General features: G+C 42.7%; 1 protein-coding gene across 4 annotated transcripts in view; it reads right to left on the bottom strand.

Annotated features, from left to right (window-relative positions):
• Positions 1-2,175: 2,175 nt before the first annotated feature.
• Positions 2,176-22,840, bottom strand: part of LOC146812348 (potassium channel subfamily K member 9-like) — a 228,336-nt gene continuing 207,671 nt past the window's right edge. For all 4 annotated transcript variants that reach the window (XM_085619341.1, XM_085619339.1, XM_085619340.1 and 1 more), the window contains one exon: positions 2,176-4,974. In XM_085619341.1, the coding sequence (XP_085475467.1) occupies positions 4,058-4,974 (917 nt within the window). In that variant the 3' untranslated portion in view covers positions 2,176-4,057. The remainder of the gene's footprint in view (positions 4,975-22,840) is intronic.

Raw genomic sequence — 22,840 nt, 5'->3', positions numbered from 1 at the left:
GCCCCCCCCCCACTCCTCTGTTGGTCCACTTCATCCCCTGTTGATCCTGCCACCCCACTCCCACTCCTCCATTATTCAACCACCCCTTCTCATTACTGGTCTTTTCCAAATTCTAATTTGTTACCAGGCCCCTTTTCCCACTTAGATGCACTTCCACATACATTTTTTTTATACCACTCCAAGATTGGCATCTTCCATCTTGCAATGGTAAATTAAATGCAAAAAAGAATGGCTGCTGCATTATGACACATGCACAGCTATATCAAAAGTCATAGAATGCACACCAATGTATATTGTCCTTCAAAGCGTGTAACAATGCTCTAGGCAGGTATAATGTGTGCCATCCTGGCACGAGCTTCGTCCGTGCATGTGAATGCATCAATGGAAAAGATGGAGCCTTGCCAGGTTCCACAGCCCAGGATGCACAGCAAAGAAGTATATTTGAACCATCCAATAAAGGTCAAACATTGTCTTCCATTTGTATCCATTTTATTCTGAAAGTAATCCAAAATAATCCAGAGATTGGTTGCAAACTAAACTGTGGACGGAAAAGGTATAGTTACATATCAATAGTGTTAGAATCCACACCGATGCATTTTGGGAAATAGCACTTGCATGAAATATGGTGCACATTCATTGAGGTCACAAATGTGGTCACAATATCACAATATTTGCGTTTGAGAGGACTTTTTTTAAAGAGAGTATGTTTATAAAACACAGAGGGCACAGTTTGCACTTTTTGTTATAAATGAGGGGTCACAAAATGTTGCACATAGCTCTAGGTGTTTAAAAAAACATGTTTTAGTTATTGATAGCAACACAGGGTTCTTCTCATTCGCTGCTTCATTTTATTTTAGTTACCCCTGAGGAAGGGCAGTTTTTTGGCCTGAAATGCATTAGGATTATCAGATCCACATTGAATTATGAAGAATCATGTACCTCTATGTGTCTTGGAGCAACTCCTTATCGGCACTCGTTGAACTTATGTGAAGATTGCAGTATAGAAATATTTGTTGAAACCTGGATTACTTTCGGAATAAAATGGATAAAAATGGAAGACATTGTTTGAACCTTATTGGATGGTTCAAATATACTTATTTGTTGTGCATCCTGGGCTGGGAAATCTGACGAGGCTCCAGCTTTTTCACATGCACTGCTATATCATACCACTGAAAGGGCCATATGTAGGTAGCCTAATACCGGTCGGTAACGGCCGATTTTCGGTAAATATCCCGTTACCGACCGGTATTTAGGCTTTTGCTAGGTAGGGGGAACATTTCGGGATTCGGTAATTTACCGAATCGGTAAAATTACCGAATCGGTAATTTTACCGATTCGGTAAATACCGAATCCTGAAATGAGATGTAGGTGACACTCAAATGAGTGATGTGTAGGGAAAATAATTCGGTATTTAGCACCAAATATATGTTGGTGCTAAATACCAAATTCATTACAAAAAGCAATATTTTGCTGGACTAACAGTGCCATGTGGCAGACATACATGCCCTTAGGGCATGTATGTGTGCCACATGTGCACACATGCAGGAATCAGGGGTGCAACAGGGTGTCAATGTGACACCCTGCCACCCTTGAATGTGCTCCCCCCATTACCGAATCGGTATTTACCGATTCGGTAATGAGGCATACCTTCCCATTGATTCCTATGGGCCTCCAGGCCCATAGGAATCAATGGGAAGGTATGCCTCATTACCGAATCGGTAAATACCGATTCGGTAATTACCGAATTTCTCCGATTCGGTAATATTTACCAAATGATTACCTACATACGACTTACCACTTCTTAAATACCGAATCGGTAAAGTTCGGTATTTAAGAAGTGGTAACTTGTATGCTACCTACATATGGCCCAAAGTGTTTTTTAGTTTTTTTTTGCTAATTCTGTTCTGCTTCATCAAGCATTTTTTTAAACTTTTTTTTTCTTTTTCTTTTGGCAGATGCGGAACAGTATTGGCAAAAGTTAGGTTAGTAATGCCATTGAAAGGTGGAATGCTTTGGTTTTGTTTGTTTATTTATCATTCAGCAGTCCATTGGAGTGTGTGGGTTTCATTAGTATCTCCGCCGCTTGTTCCTCAATAATTTAAATATATTTATTTGTATGAGGGCCTAGAACCTGCAAAGTGCTACTGGGTCACAAGTTTCCTTTTTTCATGCACATTTTGTTTTAACAGTTTAACACTTTTATTTTACTGTTCCAACATCATATAGGAACAATACATTAAAAGAAATAAAATGGCCATTGTGCATCATGATGCATGCACACTCATGCATCACGATGCACTTTAGCATCCACCACCATGACATGCACACATACATGTGATACATTGTCTCTTTCATATGCAACACAGGTCATCTTGAAATGGGTTTTATTTAATAAGAATGTATTCGCAATGCAAATTACAATTCTAAAAAGCATTAACCTAACCCACAACCTGCCCTGATAGAGCCAAGACCTATTGGCTTTGACAATGCTTGTTAAGGTTTGTGGGGGCACACTTATCACTGATTTTAGACTTAATGACGCACCCTTAATCCCTTTTGTACTGTTCTGGAAGAACGATGAGATTTTCTCTACCGTAGTGCTAGAGAACTCTGGTGACTTCAGGGATCTGGCCAAGTGATGGTAGAGGAGGATTTATGAGGCTTATTACCTGCTTATATCTTCACACTCATCTGAGCTGCCTCTTACTCTTCCCAGTCATTTTATGTGGCTCTTTGCTGGAAATCAAACCAATGATCATGATGAACAAAGGGAATGTGCTTAGTCCTTTGTTAGAGGCCTCGTATTCATGAATTCCTCAATTGACGAATTATCAATCCCGATGCATCATCTAGCCATCTTAAACTACACACTCCCCTCAACTGCCACACCCTGGAGATGCCTTCCAAAATGGCACACAATGTAAAGTAGGAACATAAGCAGGCAAACCATGAGAGCGGCCTTTGGAAGGGCTGTGTGCATTTTGGGCATGAGCCCGGTATAGGTAAAGTACCACCAGAATGTGGAAGTGCAAAGTGAAGTAATCCATATCAATGGGAGCTGGTACTCACTGCCCACTAATTTGTATAAGACACAATTTAGATGGGTGTCAAATTTCAGAATTAATGAATATTCAATCGATGACGTTTCAGCTGAGACTGCTAGATAGCAAGGCAGTGTACACCAATCATACTAGAGGGTTGTGCTGCATTTGCTGGATACCTGGCTATTTGTATCACATCCACTGAAATCGGTCTCCACTGTGGTCCAGAAAACTCTGTATTCATTTTCAATTTCCTCTTATGGCAGTTAATTTAAGAAAGTGTCTCAAGTCACTGTGGCATGGTGGTAGAAGTTAATGAGACACCCCCCATCCCACAGTGCAACTGTTTGCTGTTGTAAACAGTATTACACATTGCCCTTTTTAGACAGCATCTGTCATAAAAGAAGCACATCTGTTCAAAGTGCTGTTAAGTTTAGTGAAGTCTGCACAATATCAAATAACAATATTGATTCCAAGGAAATAATTTACTGATTGTTAGGCTTCCCAATCCTACATCACAGGTAGGCTATGTTTTTCACATGATCAAGTAGAACATTGATTCAAAAAGATGTAGCAATGCACTAGAGATGAGAGTACACTTCTTGTAAAATATTAAACCAGCCCAACAGATACTATTATATAAACCAGGTTTTATGGAGCACTGTCAAAGGGATGAGCGTAATCACTAGAAACAAAGGATACAGATTTCCACAGTATGCCTATGTGTATTTATAGAAAAAAATGTTAATTATATGATTAATCATAGCAAAGAAAATGACAATATGCATAATGGACTATCTGCCATCGGTTTGGCAGAGAAGTTTTTAAAGAAAATTGAACAATAATGTTTAATTCCCTTGTGCTGTCATTTCCACGGACCACGATGTCACTGATGAGTGAACTGGCAGCCATTTTGGCGATCTTTGTAAAGAAGAATCTATGTGCTGTGTTAATCATTCATTTATCGTACATAATGCATTAGGTATCAAAGTATAAAATCAGAGCCAAATGTCAATTTAAATAGACTTTCTCCTCTGCCTAAGATACTCGTGGCAGCTTTGGTTCATCTGCGAACAAGTACTGCCGGGTGAAGAAAACCCAGTGTTGTCCCGCGTGCTCATAGAGATTTCATCTATCCGATAAGAAATGGAGTTATAATACACAGGATTCGTGTGACAGTTCAACGTATCCTGGTGCGATATGGCTGGGCTGTCACATAAGTGGGATTTGTAGCACATGCATGTGCAGAACGAGCCTACACGAGAAGCTCCACCTGCGGACTGACGTCTGTGCTTTTCTGTGTCCTCCTGAATTAGCGGGATGAGATTCAGCTGACTCGTTCTGTCCCCCATTGGCAGAAATATAGAGCTTCTACTTCTGTCATCGTCTTTACGTCTCAAGCTGATGTTATTCTGGGCTCTCCGTAGGGATTCTCTTTCTTCTGCATCCCTACGCTCATCTTCTGAGTTCATGGTTAAGAACCTCAGGACAACTAAGTTGAGGAATGCCCCGATGACGGTCAACCCCACCAAAATGTACATGAAGCTGAATGCAACGTAGGGCGGCTTCTTCTGCAGTGCCTCGTTCTTTTGCAAAGCAACAAAGTCTCCAAATCCGATGGTCGTCAACGTTATGAAGCAATAGTAGTACGAATGAAAAAAGGTCCATCCTTCAAAGTAGGAAAATGCTGCCGCCCCAATGCAGAGTGTGCCAATGCATGATAAGAACCCCACAAAGACCATGTTCTCCATGGAGACATCCGTCTTCCTCATGTGGAAGCATTTCTTCAGCTTCTTTAGGAGAAATCTGACAAAGGTGTTCATGCGCTCCCCAAGGCTTTGGAACATAACAAGGGTCAGTGGGATTCCAAGGACAGCGTAGAACATACAAAATACTTTTCCTGCATCCGTTCCGGGGGCAGCATGCCCATAACCTGCAACAACAAGAGATAAAGAGTGACCCAAGATATCTCATAAATTGTACAAATCTTATGAATTACAGCACATCAACATCTACAAAATAGTGTATTACACCTTGTCGTTGTAGCACAGCGAAACACTTCACTACAATTCTAAGCAAAATAATGGATTGTTTGGTTGGTGCGTAGTGCTACAACTAAATGGGACAAGGTGCATGACTTATCTAGAGCTCTGAAGGACTTGCAGGAGTCTACAAATGTTGGGTAGCCCTAAAGAGTGCAAATATACAAAACATTCAGAAGAAGGTGTTAAAACGAAGTATGCCACGTAGACAGGTCATGTAGGAAAAGGTTATGGATTTATTCTTCAAGTTACAGTTTCAGTTATAAGTTACTGAAATATGGTAAGTTCCATATTATGCCCCACCAGGAGCAGCCTCCGTGCTGCTCAGCATTTACATTCCAACTCTCTCCTCCTTCAAGCACAAACACTCCAGCATTCTAATGACCTCACCACTGACTGAGCAGCAAGGCAGAGAACAACAATGGGGAGGATGCATTATATAGCAAGTAGATTATAGCAAAAGGATAGAAAGGAGCCCGAAAATCCACTCTCTCAACATGATAGATATTTCTCATTAGGTGCACTCTAATTCACTGCCTCCTTCACCAGCAGTGTGGCCAGCACATAGCTGAGCAAATACTCCTCAGTTGTGAGCTGCAGTCCATTGTGCTATTTCAGATGAGAGATCAACATACAACTGGGCTGACACACTTCAATCCAGCACCCTCAGTTTTTTCTGCCCTGAAACCCTCACACAGCTCTGCCAATAGATCTGCCTTGAATCTCTCCACCTTTAGATATTCCACACGTGCAACTGACAGGCTGTTCCATCCATGCACTTCATTCTGCAGCTGTACAGTCTACTGCTTCTGAAGACTAGGATGAAAGCTACTTTTCCAATACAGTTCATTTGTGAACTTTAGCACCCCCATTATATGAGTTGTTCTCAACTTGATTTCTACGATGTGTTGAGGCACAATATTTGACTCTGCCCCAAATGATGACCCGTCATCCAACATTAAAACATCTAATCCCACCACGTCTTACAGAGCTACAAATTTATATTTAATTCTAAACTCAGGTGAGCCAACCTGGCAGCTTGTGCTTTTTTGGGGCCATTTCTACTCTGGAGCAGCAGTTCACTGCCTTGGTGGCACTTGTGTTCCTGATCTAGTCCAAATGTGGCAAGTGTGTAGATTCAACAATTTCCTGCTTTTCAATTATGACTATTCTGCATCCTTCTCATTTCTCCACCCAGAGCATTCCGATGTGTGGAGTTGACTGCCTGACCTGTATTTGTGTTTCTGTCCCTTGGTTGATTGACTATCACGAGATATTCCTTACTGGGGACCAGCCAGAAACATCACCATAAGCCGCCAATGCAGTATGCATGGAGTAAGAGCTCAATAGGGTAACTACCAACAGCTGCAGTATGACGTGGGCTTGTGTTATTGTGTTGTTAAGTGAAGGCAGCTTAGCACCTCTGGGTTCCTGCAATGGTTACTAGGTATCTTCAAGAGCTGAGGTCTCCCTGATAATTGAAGGAGATAAACAAGTCACCAACATTTTAGCCTGTTACTTCCTGCATGTCAGTGAATCTCCTGGCCCCTGAACATGTACCACTTGATCTAAAAATCTCTATAAGGCCGAATTGTACAGTGTTTGTATAATGTCAGGAGCGTAGTCGGAGGTGCAGTGGCGTCGGGCCCAGAGGCTTGAGAGGTCCACGACTCAAAAAAGAGACAGAGGACTCCTTTGTTCCTCTGTTCACTCGGTCCCTTGACACAGTGGCTACAGCACTGCAAAATGCCCCGTCTACTTCCCCCTACAAACAAAAGGCAAAAACTGAAATTTGGACCTGTTGTTCTGCTGTAAATAATTGTCTAATTAAGAGACTGACAGACAAGCATTCTCACATGTCAAACCCCCTTCACTTACTCACACACACAAATGCAGAATCACAAACAGATTGTTTACCTCCTCCTCGTATTCCTGGAGGCAGTCCTTACACGTGAGATCCTTCTCCCGTCCAGTAGAATCTTCTCCCTAGTTGAAAGATGTCCGCCATTACCCATGCACCGCCACAAAAGGCAGGAACTCAGTTTGTCACATCCTGTTTCTTTACTATCTGGCAATCGCACCACATGCTTAAGAGCGTAATATAAGGTAAGCATGTATTTTTATGTTTGGTGTTGCCTTTACGCTAATTTTGCTCATAATGCCATGCTATAGTGGGTGAGGCTTATCAGTTTCTCCCTTACCCTCGTGGACTTGCAAAGCAGTCTTTTGGGAGAGGCCTCGACAATGCGTGTCTCCTGCCACTGCTGAGCAAGGAGGGAGTCTTGACAGTGCTTGTTTTTTACAGTTGGGCCCGGTTAATACCTGGAAGGGAGACCACCTGGGAATACTTGATGCTGTAGGCTAATCTCAGAAGTTAAGCACTTGTGTTCTGATAATCTGGCCTCCCAGGAAGGCCCTCAAAGAGTTGGTTGCCTAGAAACTGACCGTAAACAGATAGTTAGCAGCTGATTTCCTTCCTTTTGTTTATGGCGTCCTGGGAGGTCGGAGCAGCGTATTGCAGCAGCGCTTGTGATTGTGCCTTGGAGACTTCCGGTGAAGGGGCAGGGCCCTTGTCTAAGCCCTCCTTGGAAACTTTAACACGATGATTGAGCCTGCGGTGGAGGCACCTTTTAGGGCTCTAGATGGACAGCTTCTTCCAAAGATTCCAAGATTTGGATTATCAGGGGACTGACCCTGATGATGTAACAGACAGGGTCGTTATAGGGGTCTGACTTGGTGGACCTATTACACCATTTAAGGAATAATTTCTTACAACTGACCTTTCCTTCACCTAATGAGGGTTGCTTTTTGGCTCATTATCAGCATATTAAGCCAGAAACTGTTCCCTTGCCAAGACATCTCCGTGGCACATCAGTTGAAATTTTCATACCCCCCCCCCCCCGCCCATAGGGCCAGTCTTTTCATAATAGTCTCCTGCCAAGATATCCAATTCAGAGTCAGGTGCTTTTGCACGGCATTCAGCAACTGCTCGACAAGCAGGCACTTATTCTTCTCCATCATCTGGAGCAGGGGCGCGGATTTTATTCCATACTGTTTCTGGTGCAGAAGATGTCAGGGAATTATTGTCTAGTTTTAGATATAAATATGAAGAATCATTTCCTGATTCACCGCACATTCAAGATGGTCACACTACAAAGAATCTTTCCTCTGCTCATGAAGAGCCAGTATCTGGCATCTTTGGACATGCTGGACACGTATCTACACGTCCTAATTTCTCCTCTCCGCAAGCAGTTTCTGAACTTTTCTGTGGAATGTTTGCATTCTTGGGGTATCCTGGTGTTTTCTTTTCTCAACAACTGGTTAATTGTTTCTTCTTCTCTCTCTAAGGCTGTCTTTTCCCTCCTGCTCGAGTATAGCTTTCTACTAAACTACATCTAGTCCCACTTGCATCTTTCCCTGTCCCTTCAATTTGTCGGTGCACTGTTCAAGATGGACTTGGGAGAAGTCTTTCTTTCCCCAGATCGGAGAGGCAAACTGATGCTTCACTTATCAGCCCTTTTGGAATACCCTGAGGCTCCAGCAAGGATGTGGCTCAGGATCCAGGTCAAGGTCCCTTGGAGTTGCTTACATCTCTACCCCATTGTTGATCTTATTGGAACCCAGCTTCGCAGGACTATGTGGCTCAGATTCCACACACCTCTCAAATTTCTCAAGACATGCAATGGTGTTTCAAACCAGTCAACCTCACCAGGGATCATCCTCTGTGTCAACTCACCCTGCCATGATCATCTTGATTGATCCAGCAGATTGGTGTGGGGGGCAGTCCTGGGGGAGCTCACTGCTCAGGGAGTTTGTGCCATGGGAGGGGTTCTTCAGTCCTCCAATTGGAAAAAGTTGCTGCAGTAAGTGAGGCTTTTTTTCATTTTCATCCATTTATTTTATTTTATTTGAAAAGTTTTATATAGCGCTGGCAAGACCCGGAGGTATCAGAGCACTTTACATGAGAAAGGACATTGTTTCAGATCATTGTTACATAGTTACATCAGTTATAGTTACAATTGCAGTTACCAGTATATGCTTAGGAGAAAAACGTGATCTTACACAATAATATAAGATATTAGCGCGTAGCATATCCAAGACACACGTCTAATTGGGGATGGAAGGTAGTGGGGGAAAAGCTAAACAGGGGAGAGGAAAGCAGACAGAGTCAGGAAGACCTGAAGGGGGAATAAATCAGTAGGAGAGAGACATATATAACCATGAAGAACCGTGAAAAACAATGTCCGATGTCCGGCTGGGTAGGTAACGGCCGAGGGGGAAACCCAGAGCCAGACTCCTCTATAGCTGCATAGGACAGCTCCACCGGGCAGCGGCCAAGGGTACTCAGGTTCCGCGGTAAATACAAACACTTTTAGTTTCAACCCGTGGGGCATCGTTGGGGCATTGATCAAAGGTCACGATGTCTTATTTGTGTCATCAAGGTGGTGAGCCACTTCCTCTTTCTGCCTGCTCAGAAGATTGGGCTCTGGTAAGATCATAATCTTCTGTACCTGACAGAGGTTTATCATCCGGAGAGGGAGAATGCACCTACCAACCAACTGATTTAAAGGCTCCCTTCCTCGATATCAGTGTGTGACTCTCCCTGTTTGTTCCAGGAGGTGTCCCTGATGATTGGGGATCCATGCTTGGATCTGTTTTCCAAGGAGAATGCCCTCCTTTCCCACTTCTGTTCCTTGATCCCCTCTCCTCGGGCTTGGGCAACAGACGCTCTTTTGATCCCGTGGGCTGGGGATCTGTTGTACTGTGTCCCTCCTATACCATAGACTCCCAGGGTGATGCAGAAGGTACTGATGGATCATTCTTGGGTTCTTCTGGTGGTTACAGGGTAATCTCAGAAAGGATGGTACCGACTTCTCCTTCAGTTGTCCATTCGCCCTCCTTGGTTCTTTCCCCTCCATCCCTCCCCTTTGAGTCAACTGATTCTGTTGAAGGACACTCTATGCCACCTCAATCTGTGAGTTTGGCTGTTGAGCAGGTGACTCTTTTGGCTGAGGGGTGTTTGGTGGCAGTTGGAGAGTCAAAACAGTTGTCTCGTAGACACTCGACTCACTTTGCTAAATGGTGTCCAGCAAAGGGGTTTGATCCATCAGCTTGTCTTCTACTGCACATGCTGGATTTTTTGCAGGATAGTATTATTTTGGGGTTGGCGGTGTCCACTTTGAGGATCCAGTGGGCTGCTACTTGAGCTTTTCATGGAGCTGATCTCTCTGCGGTAGCTCCTTTGGCTTCCTGCCTTATTTGGAGTTTCTTTCTGCAGAGGCTGCTTTCCCATTCGCTGGTCCCCCTGGGATTTTCCCTTATTGTTCCAGATTCTGATTGATCCACTTTTTGAACCGCTAGACTCTGTCTCTGGTAAATGGAGAAATGTGATGACTGTGTGTCCAGGCAGATGGGTGGGGGTAATTGGGTCACTGTTGTTGGTTTCCCCCTTTTTAGGTTTTTCCGAACAAGGTGGTTCTTAGGCTCAGATTGGTAAGCCTTTGGGAGTGTAAGGCTGCAAATACAAGTACACTTATACCATGAAATAATAACTAAGGCTGGAGACACAGAGCATACCTTACAAATGGACAGATAGAGTTTCCTTTTGTGCATTGAATAGAGGGTAATATGCATGCTACAAGGAAGAAAGCTTTAGAAATAATGTGCTTTGGCAACGTAAAACAGTGTAGCCTTTTACCTGGCCCAGGTGACTTGATCAAATTCCCAAAAGCTGCAGATGAGTCTCACTGTAAGGTTCTGGATACACCAGACATTCCTAAAGAAGTGTTCTGGGAGTCCCAGGTAAAATGTAGTACCATGATCCAGTCATGAAAATATAATTACTAGCACTCCTTGTAAGTGACACATAAGTAGTGGCAAGATGATCTTCAGCAGACACAGATGATGGAAACAGGAGGAAATGACTATGCGATGTTACAACGCATGCAGTACAACGCAGGCGGTTACAACGCGGTTGTTACAACGACTGTGTTGTTACAATGCATACCATTACATCGCAAGCTATTTCTACTACATGCTGTAGGGGGCGCGCTGAATTTAGGAATAGTATAATTTACTATTCCAAATCCAGCCTGCGCAACAGTAGTGAAGGTGTTGGAATAGTAAATTATATTATTCCTTAGTTTAAAGCGCCCCCTACAGCAAGTCATAGAAACAAATTGCTTTGTAATGGTTAGCGTTGTAACAACGCAGTCGTTGTAACGACCGCTTTGTAACCGCATGCGTTGTACCGCATGCGATGTAAACGCTGCTTCCCGGAGGAAACAATTGGTCTGAATCTGATTAGTGATTGGGAGATCTTCATTGAGAAAGAAGTGTATGTTTTCGAGATCATTCATTGAGGCAAGAGGAGGACTGAGTGATGATGGCCAGAACTATCAATGGCTATCAACCTTCTCATTTGCCACGGTCAAAAAACTGGTCCTGTTAGAGCTTAGCTTGAGCTCTCTTTGGTCCATCTCTTATGGTAATGAAGTTAGACATTCAGAAAAACAGTAGAAAACAGTGAAGGATATGGCTCGCATTTTGATGAAGCAAAATAAAATAATTTGAAACCGTTTTATCGGATAAGGTTTGTCAGCACCTGGTTATAAACATCAAACAGTATGAAGAACACAGCGGAGACCACAATGGAAAGAGTCAAGACCTATAAACAGTTTGGGATAAAACCTGTGAGCAATCACCCAGAGTGGAGCTAACCCACTTTAAAGGTATTCTTGGGATACCTCGCACAACCCTCTTGGATCCGGATGGATTGATTGACCATATCAAACACAGGGTATAGGTGAAAAGAACGGGAAATGTTGCAATACCAGAGTCTAGGACCAAGCACAAGCCATCCAGGTCCACAAGCAGCTCCCACTTCTTCCCATTAGCAGTACTGAAGCTAGCCCTAAGTGCATCCAATAGGGATGTGGATTCCAAATGTTTGCAGACCCAGCTTGGCATGTCTTCTGTAGCCAGTGTGGCCATGGCTGGAAGAATAAGAGTATTTGTGATGAAATGAATGACAGTAGAAAGAAGCAAATGAGGAAGGGATTATCCAGGGACCTGACTTTAAAAAGTGAGAGCAGACAAGCTACCTTTGAAACTGTGACAATGGGGCGTACTGTGGCAGATTGGAGGTGTGCCGCATGCACGGAGATAGGAGCAGGTCCTGTGAAATAAACAAGAATCCTAGATTTTAATGATTTTTTTCTGTGTCAGTTCAAGTGATATTGTCACAGAGCAGTTGCAATCGTTTGATTTTATCAAATTTGCACATTTGTTGTTTCCAGCTCATTCATGATTAAGAACAGCTTACTTTTACAATTAGAAGCAGTTCTGATAATGGAGGTAATGAAGGCAGGTTTGTCCAATGCTGAGGTTTTTTTTATCTGTAAAGCTAGTGTTTCTAAGCTTCACGGAAGTTCCCAGAGTAGGAGCACCACTACTAAAGCTCAAACCCAATTGTAGGCAGTATTCCAGTATAGAGACAGGGACTGGTCATTTTAATAGCCAGTCCTGATATCACCTGGTTTCATAGGAACCAGGTGATGTTTCGTGAAAGAAATCTGATCATTGACAAAATCTTCAAGTGGGACAGAGTCATGAGCCTTGAAGTTTGCCTCATGATTTACATTAAATCTGCGGTGATAGCTGCCATGTCAAGTTTTGCAACAAAGAATTAGCATAATACCCAAAAGTTTAGGGAAATTATGCAAGATTACATTAAATGCAAATTTGTCATTTAGTGATATATTTTGGAGTGAAATGCATCCTCGTATACATTTTGGAAGTAAGGTCGTATTTCATGCTAAGCAAATAGTGCAAAAGACACAAAAGCCGGGAAAAACAGCCACTCATGTTCTGTTTGCTTGGGTTGTTTCAGTGCTCCTTCGAAAGGATATTGACTCAAACAGATTAGAATTTTCACACCGGAACACAACGGCGTAATTTCAGGAATTTTGTGTAAAAACTATAACACGAAATGTGAGTGAATATGTGAGATAACGCCACCCGAACAGAAATTTGTCAATGGCCTAATTTTAAAGGCAAACCTTGATTGGAGGACCAGTTAACCGGGCCGCGGTAAGAAGATGAAAATAGAAATAGGAAATTGAATGAAATATTCATCTTTCCACATCAATGGCGGTGATACCTGAGGTATAAATCGGTATTAAAATCGAGAATTTCAGATCAGGAGGCAAATTATGGAAGAGGGGAGGGCAATTTACATGGCTTATCCAATTAATTTGTTTCAGGTCAGTGAGTCTACACCTTGAAGGAAAAAAGAGAGAAATAGAGAGGTGGAAAGGAGAAAGCAGCAACATACCAAGGTAACAGCCAGAGGATCTTTGTACTTTTAGACTGTCGGTGCTCCGTCTTACTGATTCCCAGCCTGTTGACATGTTTTGCTTGTTTGCACGCAAACACTTCCATGTCATGGAGTCCGATCATGGGAGACCATGACACTCCCAGTCCGATCAGGGGAGTCCATGACACTCCCCGCCCGATCATGGGAGTATGGCAGCTTGGCACTGGCTGGGGGCCAACTGTGCAGGTGTACAAACCTTGTAGGAAAAGGATTTCCCCTGCAGAAGCCAGGATTCATATGGGAACCACAGTTGTCCCGTGACAGCAATGCGATTTAGGCTGGGTGCCGCTTGCTGTAGCTCTGAGTCAATGTCGGAGGCCTATGTCATAAGCAGTCACCTCCCCTGTCTCTCTAGTCACATGCTCGGGTGAGTTCACCAACCCTGTTATTTGCCTTGTGAAAGGGCCAGTTAAGGAGGAATCATTATGTATGACTGGTCTTGTGCTCCTAACCTTCTCCTTCCTGGGGAGGAAAGGGAAGAAAAAGACCTGTCAGTCTTAGTATGTAAATTTAGGGGAACAGAGATTATACTGCAAAACTAAATCTATTACATTTGATTGTTCTGCTTTTACTTAAATATGTGTTTATTTTTTTAAATTAGGAAAGGAGAATGAATCGCATACACCACCACTGTCACTAATTGCAAAAAGAATAAAATAAATAGATGCTCAGATACTTTGTCACTGAAATCCCTTGTGGGATAATGGTGATGTGACAAACTACCATGTGGACATTCTGATACATTGTAATTATAATTGAATGGCTCCAGCTGTTTTGCTATACGTTTATTTACCTTGCCCGCTGTTACTTTCTAAGTCCCATAGACCTTCATTAAGAGTTTGGTAAGAGGAGTTACCATAATTGCAATTGTAAATTGCATAATTGCATTGTTTCAAATGGAATTTTAATCTCAGCATGAAGACCCAGGAAAACTTGCAAATCTTGGCATGGATGCAACACTATTTCCTTAATGTTGTCCCCCAGAATCTTCAATCACCTTTATTTCCCCACTGCTGGATTTATACCCCTTCTACCTTCGCCTGATAACAGTAATTCCAAAGGAGGAAAATTACAAGGATTATAAGGGGCCATTCGGAATAAGCATGTTTAGCATATCCTAATGTTAATTTCCTAAAGTTGATGAAGCAAAAAGTGAAGCATATCAAGGCGTTTAGTGGGGAAGGCTGCTGTATGTCGTACTAACTTTTGGCATGTCGAAATTTGGAGGTATGCTATGCTATTGGCACTTAGATTCTGGACTGCTATGTAGTGCAGCCAACAGTCAGACGACTTTCCCGGAGGGTAGTTGGTTAATGTCAGACTGTGCCTCTAAAGTGCCAGTGGAGGTGGGGAAGAATAAGTCAAATGTGGAGGGTTTTGCCGGATGTGTCAAAGTCAACCCCAGCTCTACTGGCCTTTCATAAGTATCAGACTGTTGGGAAAAACCTCTGAATTCCATTTAGGTTAGTCCCCATCAGCGGCCAACATACCACCCAGGAATGGGACATGATAGGTCTTAACAGATTATGAAAATAGGAGAACAGTGATGTGTTTTTGGACTAAAGAAGAAATTGGCCACCAAGTTCTGGTAGAAATTGCCTAGATCATTTATGAAGAGGTTTAAATGCAATTGTGCCAAGACTGGGACTGGGACCCAAAACCGGCCCTGGCAAAGTGCTCGGCTGGCCTCCGGGGGGGTTGGGGGTGCGGCCGAGCTGTTTGCCAGGGCCGGTTTCGGCCGGTTCCGTTACAGCGGCCGATATTGCAGCTATGCTGCAAAAACGGCCCCGTAACAAAATCGGCCTCCAGGAGCCCAAAACTGGCCCCCAACCTGGTGGCCCCGGGGAAATGACCGGTGCCCGCAATGGCCAGTCCGGCCCTGCCCATGTCGCCTAAGAGAATATTTGCTTGGAAGGTATTTCTGGTTTTCCAGTGTGGTGGTTAGACTCCAGTGGCTCATTAAACAGATTAGATACCACGATCATAAGAAATCTATATAAGAGTTTGTTCCAGTAACCACACTTGCGCTACATCACTAGACTTTGGCGAATAAGGTATAAAGCCTTCTGCTTTGAGATTTAGCTGTCGATAAAACTGGGAGGCCAGAATCATGAATGTTGGAGATAAATGCACATAATTATAATTAAGGCTCCCAGTTTTCCATTTTTACTGATTTTTAGAGATAAACACAGACAGAAAACAATGTGTTTCCTGTCTGTATTTACTTGAAAAAGCAGGAAAATGCATAAAATTGTGCTTCATGTGGGTAACTCTCCATGCTGTCTTTGTTAGGTCCAGGACAACAGCTGAGCAGATAGACAGCATGGGAAGTTAAAAAACAGGTTGAAATTTCCCGAAATATAGCCATAAATTAACATATGTTTGTATTATAACGCTGATATTTACCTGTGGGTGTAGAGTTTCACTATATTTGGCAGTTTAATTTGCTAAAACGAGACACACACAAAGTATGAGTGCATATTTATCAGTAAAATAAATGTGGAAATATACCAATTCACAACTCCATTTATTCTCAAACCACAACATAAATATGGATAAATACCAATATGGTGGCCCTAAATAAGTGTGGACAAATTTAAATGTGGAGAAATGTGGCTCAATGGTTAGAGCGACAGACCTTGATGCAGAGCACTGGTCCGGGACCAGGGTTTGATTCCCGTCGCGGCAGGGTCTCGGGCTATAAATTCCGCGGACTGGATATTCTCGCCTCAGTGCCTATTCTAATCATGGGTCCCACGCTGCAACTCTGGGCAATAGCTTGCTTAATCTCCACAATGGCCCCAACAGCGCTGGGCTGTCTGGCTTCACCCTGGGGATGCCCAGGAGTGGACATTTCACAGGGAAAAAGCCAGGAAGGGTTCCCTAGCAGTATGAGTACAGCGCCGGGAAACCCCGAACCGGGGTAGCTGTGCGCTATATAAGTACAAGCACATTTACATTTAGATGGAAATGTTAAAAAAAATGAATACCATAAAACCGGGAGCCCTAATTATAATGTATGCGGCAACTAGCCCAAATTCTGCTTGAATGCTGTAGTCTTTGATAGAGGAATTAGTTGATGAAAGTGCATTGTAGAAGTATTGTATGCTACATTGCTCAGGTGAAATGAATCCAGTGGCAACATAGACCTAAAAAATGAAGCTCCAAAATAAAGGACACATTTTAAATAGTTAAATATTCAGCAATCAGGAGTGGTCGAAGCACATTAAAAAACAGAATGGGAACTGTGATGCTGCGTGCAATAGGGGGCGAGGTGAGTGAACATGGGTGTGTGGTCACAGGCGTGGCTAAAAAACCAAAATATTCTGTAATTTTTTTCGGTCTTTCACTTTCGGGTAACTACATATAAAATAACGTGCAGGTTAAATGAAAATTAAATGCAAGTAATGTTAATCCGTGCGAAATGCACTATTGTACATCACAAAAACTTTATTAGTCAATGCACTGTGCCAGAGAGCCGCAGAGTTAAATCTTTGTCGGTGCAGTGGAGAATAGTAATTTGTGTATGTTTAGTGCTACAAGGTCCATGTTTGTGACAGAAAGCACTGTAAACATGTCAGTCATTATTTTAAACTTGCATTACACACAGTATAAGATAGGCTGCTATAGTAATCGCAAAAAGTTTTAAGATAAAAAAAGTGCTTCCAAAATATAGATTTTTGTAATACCCAGACTGGCGTAATGCCAATTTTTTAATTAACGGTCTTTTAAAAGCACACTCTTCACAGCTTAGCTGGTAGCTCACTTGCACTCCCTCTCAAAAAGAGTAATTGTGTCTCATCAGGAAGTTTCAAGTGATTCCACCACTTAAAGCCAACATCAGCTTCCAAGCATCCTTTAAATTTGCAGATTAACCAGTTTCACACATTTACGTTTGTTTCAGAGAAGCAGGCACCCTGACGAGAACTGAGAGCTGCCTGCACCTCCCTCGGTGTTACAGCACAGGAAGCTCCCTGCCTGATACTTCTGATGAAGGATTTCAACTTTCGTAATTAACCGTCCCAGGACGATTGTCTTTTCATAAAAAGTAGGGGAACTGTTTTTCTATAATCAAAAATGTATAGGCACATCATGCCCCTCTGATCCCACCCAATTCGACCACCGGCAATCACGTGCCCCCAGATATGCAAGGAGCACAGCCACAAGGGCATTTTTGGATGCAATGTAAGAATTTTTAGGCAGAGCAGTCTTCAAGCAGACAGGACCAGGGGCTGTATCACAAACAGTGCCAGGGGGTGCAATGGGCATTTTCGCTTGATTCTTGCACCCCAGGGCACTTTGGTTTCATAGGAGCCGCAGATGCTTGTTTTGCCCCCTACTATAATATGTGTTCTGCAGTGCATATTTTGCACTGGCGCAATCATGAGGTGGCATTCCCTCATTTACATATTGGTGTGGCCATATACTATTGAGGAAGGATTCTGGTATTGTTCACAAGCTGTGTTACAGATGTGTGCAGAGGTGAAGGAGCTGTCAGGAGGTGCCGTAACTGTGCCACGTAGCGCTGGGGAACACAGTGTGTCCTCTAAAGGGCGTCATCTGCAGGGGATCGCTATACCTGCCAACTTAAAGAACAAACATACCATGTAAGGAGGGGGCGAGGGCCTTGAAGGGGGTAGGGGCTCATGCCGAGAAGTACCTAGGAGGCTCTTTTGAACCACACTCTTCTCCCAAGCCCCCCCCCCCCCACCAAATAAGTTTGCAGAGGCTGGTGCCGCTGTCCTGGGGTGTTTTCACACCCCTTAATGGCCATCGGCAGTTTAAGGCCTCGGAAAAAGAGATGGAAAACCACTGTTTACAGTGGTTTTCAACTCGTTTTCCCTACTGCTGTGTGATATCGGCTCCTCACCGGGAGGCTGTGTGATGGGAGCCGATATCGTGTGTCACGCGGTGGCACCGTGTGAGTTGGCAGTTATGGATCTCTTCCCCACTCTAAAACACAGGCTGTGGTAACGGCTGCAGTAAAACTAAGGTGGCCCAGCGGCTCCAAACAGCTGGTCTGCCTTTCACTGATTAGCGGTTCATAGTGTAGGAGGGAGTTCACCCAAGCACTCTCAACAGCACATTCACCATAATAGGGCTTGCTGTCTCCGCCTGTGCTCTGCACACCCACTTACATGTGCTCTGAGGCGCAAACTGAGATAATGCGCCCTTTGAGTATCACGGTCCCTGGAGAAAATATGATATCTTTCTATTAAGCTGATTTCCTTAACTGGAGCTCATTTTGTAGTTGCGCAAAGTTCAAATTGTTTTATACGGGATTCTAGTTTATAGAAGCATATGATATTATCTAAAGAGATACCTGAATCCCTTTAGCAAATAAGAAATGCTGTTATTTAATAATGACATAGATGGTTTTCTAGTGAAATATATGAGACCCAGAATTGATGCATGTTTGTACTTTTGGTGGTTTAGATTAGAATGTAATTCATTTTGCAGTTAGTTCTAACTGTGATGCTTTGAAACGAATTGTGTTTTTCATGGTGTCGCTGAGATGGTTCTATAGTATTTTACTTGTTAGGAAGACTCCAGGGAAAGGGACGATGTTACTGATGGAGCAGGTAAAACAACATTTTGATACCTCCTCTAATTTGCATGAAATTAATTACGTAATCCTACTAAAATTACTTAACCTGTTTGCAGTAGAAGTAGTATTAATCAACATTTGCACCTTGATAAACATCTATACACGTGGGACTAAATTGCGAATTGCATGGCAAAATTAAATAATTAACAAATGGTACGCAAACTAACTTTAGATTGTGGTGAAATAGTAAAATTGCATGATTTATATTGCTTTGTGATTGTATTGTGGCTTAAAATTATCGTATGGTAAGTATTATCGCTTTAAATGTCGCTGCAGCTAGGAAAATACTAATATACATTGGGATTACTGTGGGTTTGAACATTAGAATCTTCTTTTCTACATATTAATTGCTGCTATGTCTATTTTCGCTTAGTTAATGTTCGGGCCTACTAGGCTGCAGTACCCAAGATGGCTTTCTCTGAAGCAGATGCCACCATGTGCGCGCGATGGTTTCTGCGCATGCCCAGATGGCCCAGATCACAAGGTGATTTGAACTCCTGACATCGTGTTCCTTGCCAAGGTCGATTTGTTGGAAACTTGACAGCAAGCCAGGAGATGATCGAATTTGGAACTTGGGAAAAGGCAAAGAATGAACCTGTCAATAGGACCCTTTCACCTTGAAGAGATACATTTGCCGTTCCTGCCTGAGAAAAGGAAAAATAACTTTAAATTTATGAACCTTGTGCCAAGTCACCATGAAGAACCATTTTGCGCTGGGAAAAGTGAAATGAACTGCTGATAACCCGAACTGTCCAATCAGAACATTTGGTCTGCCCCTAAAATTGCCATATCTTGAATGAAGTAAGGGGAAAAGTATATATCATCAGTCATTATTAGAGGGAGATGTTGTTGGTGGCGTTGGAGTTGCGGTTGCGTTGCGTCTTTGGGTTGATTTTCCTTGAGAAGAAGTTCTTGGTGGGTGGTTGTTCTTTTTTTATTCTAAAGTTATCCTATGCTGTCAGTCTGAGTATGGAATTGATCCATGCTCCGGATTGATGTATGGACTTTGCCGAGTATCTGAACTTTACTACGCCGCATCCTGTAATTTGCACGACGATTTGATTCTTTGAGGAGGGTCAGGTTGTCTGTTCCTGAGGGAGTCTTCACCTGAGAATGCAGATAATTCCCTTTTGATCTGAAGTTAACATCATCTGCCTATGGGTAAATGATTTACTGCATTTTTCTTAAATCTATGTCTAAGATTAATTTCTAAATGTTTATTTTCTCTCTAATAAATCACACATTTAAATAATGAGCTGTAATCAGTAAATGCAAGATTTAATACTTCGATTAATGTTTAGATAAACAAAATTGAAATAATAAGAAATGAGTTTGTGGTCCTTAAATTAATTACTGAACATATCAAAATGTTTCCTAGGCTTTAATTGTATTTTAGCTGGTTCTAATTCACCATCAACCAGCCCCACTAGTTGGTCCATCGACCAAACAGTGGAGTGCCTTGATGATAAAGTCAGGATCTAGAAGACTGTCTATAGAATGTATATTAATATATATATTTATATAATTTAGTAGAAAATTAGTCCTGATAGATTATAAGGTACCCACTTGGTCCAGCAGCCTTTTTCCTGAGTAAAGATTCGAGTGAGTTGTGTGGATGAGAAGCGTGTAGGTGTTATGGGCCCCACCAATGGATGAATGTATGAATGAACTGGTGTGATTGAGAATCTGTGACATAAGGAGATTATGTAAATGTTGTTCTCCGCGCTGGATCATTACCAAGCTGTCAGATCAAATATCAATTATTTTTACCACTGGTAGCATGGGGGTCAGGCATCATTGTCCTCCTTGCATACCATGGACAGTCACTTGTGTAGTTCACTGTTTATGATTTTCACCTTTTCCACTATGAGCCCCCAGGGCCTTTCTCAGTTTACCACAGCTCTATTTCCTCTCCTACATGGCACAAGCCTTCATCTTGCCTTCCCATACCACCACCTATCACTTTCCTTCTCTCGCATTCTCCACTACTCAAGGCTTTCTTTCCCCACCACATTCTTCCCTCTGCCACGCCCCTTCACATCACCCTCACTTCATTGGTCCTCATTACAAATTGAGCAGAATAGAGTAAGGTGCTTACCCTCTGTGGTAACTACCCCCTAGTCAGCTTCAAAATGATGGCTAACTTGTTGAATTGATAGTTAACACACTGAATTCAGCAAGTTTTGCCTTTTTTTTGTTAGCCCTAATTGTAATTAGACCCATAGTCATTCCTTCATTTTTACTTTATTATACTCTTCAATGCCCTTCCTCTCGCTTTATCTTTTTCTACTCAGTTTTTCATGTTCACAGTCCTTCTAGTTGCCAACACTAAAAAAATCCTTTCTGGCCCATCCTCCTCCTTTTCATATTCTTCTCCCTGTCTCAATTTTCCATGTTTTTATCTCAGCTCCCATCTTCTTTCTCTCAGCTCTTGTCACTTCTTATCTTTCCCTCAGCTGTCAAGTGAGCAAAGTAAGTTAAGTGTGTACTTTTTTACATTTAGTTTTTACCTGAAGCTCATAAGTGTGACTTAAGCCTTGATTTTTGAGCTCATTATTATGTTGATAAACTGAGTACTTGGAATGTTGGGCCCTCCATTGAAGACTTTGGAGTGCTCAGAGCTTCTAAGGGCTGTTAGAAGCCTGAAGCATCAACATTCCAGTGTTTGTTCACAGCTGTTGCTGTGAACAAAGGCCTCACAGAGCCCGAGGGGATTTCAACCCCCTCGGACTCCATGAGGCCTTCGTTTTACAAATTAGAACATTCTGCACTCTAGTGACGGAATGTTCTCATGACCTTTGAGCCCTTTGTAGTGGGTTCTACCGGCCATTAAAGGCCCACCCCCCGTATTGAAGCTCCTCGCCTTCAGCTCGGGCCTTTAACGCTCGAGTGGGCCTTTAATGGCTGGTAGAGCCTGCAACGTCGGGCTCTAAGGCTATATTGGTGTAGTACCACATGTAGCTTTTAGTGCCATAATCGATCAAATATTATTAAAAGCACTATAACAACACATTTCATTTTACAATCCTCCTCTCAGACCTTTTCGTGATCAGTGTGTCTCATTTTTTATTTTCCCACAGTCCTTTCTTTTGGCACAATCATTCTCACTTTGCATTTCCTCACCACTTTTACCCTATTTCCTCCTCCATCACCTTCTCACTCAATTTCTCCATTCATCCTCTACCTTTCCTTTTCCTCGTGTTGTTTGCTAGCATGTCACAGGCAGAAACATCGTCTGATAAAAATACCATTTGCTAAATTTTATGTGGAAAAACATCTTCTCATTTGATGTAGATTTTGTATTTTTATTATTAATGGGGCAATACATGTGAAAAGAATATTTATGTCCGACAATATTCTAACAACCAGTAATCTTTGTAGGTGGTGGTGTGTGGCTCACTGGTTAGAGTAGGCAGACCTGGAAGCAGAGGTCAGCCCGGGACCAGGGTTCAATTCCCGGCTCGGCTGGGTCTTGAGTCCATAAATTGTCCATGGACTCGATAATTCTCGCTCCAGTGCATACTCGATTCATGGGTTCACACTCTGCGACTCTGGGCAATAGCTTGCTTAATCTCCACAATGGCCCCTTGCGGCAGGATGCCTGGCTTTCACCTTGTGGATGCCCTGCTGGGTTATCTCACAGGGGAATACCAGGACGGGTTCCCTAAGCAAGCGCTTAGAGACCGGTTGGTGATTTGCACTATATAAATATCTTTACATTTACATTAATACTTGCCCTAGTTCCAGTGAGTGAGCAGGGCTAGCAAGTATG

This window comes from Triturus cristatus, chromosome 7 (genome assembly GCF_964204655.1).
Source record: "Triturus cristatus chromosome 7, aTriCri1.1, whole genome shotgun sequence".
Classification (NCBI taxonomy): domain Eukaryota; kingdom Metazoa; phylum Chordata; class Amphibia; order Caudata; family Salamandridae; genus Triturus; species Triturus cristatus.
The sequence above is the reverse complement of the archived record's forward strand: the minus strand, read 5'-3'. Positions and strand labels throughout refer to the sequence as shown.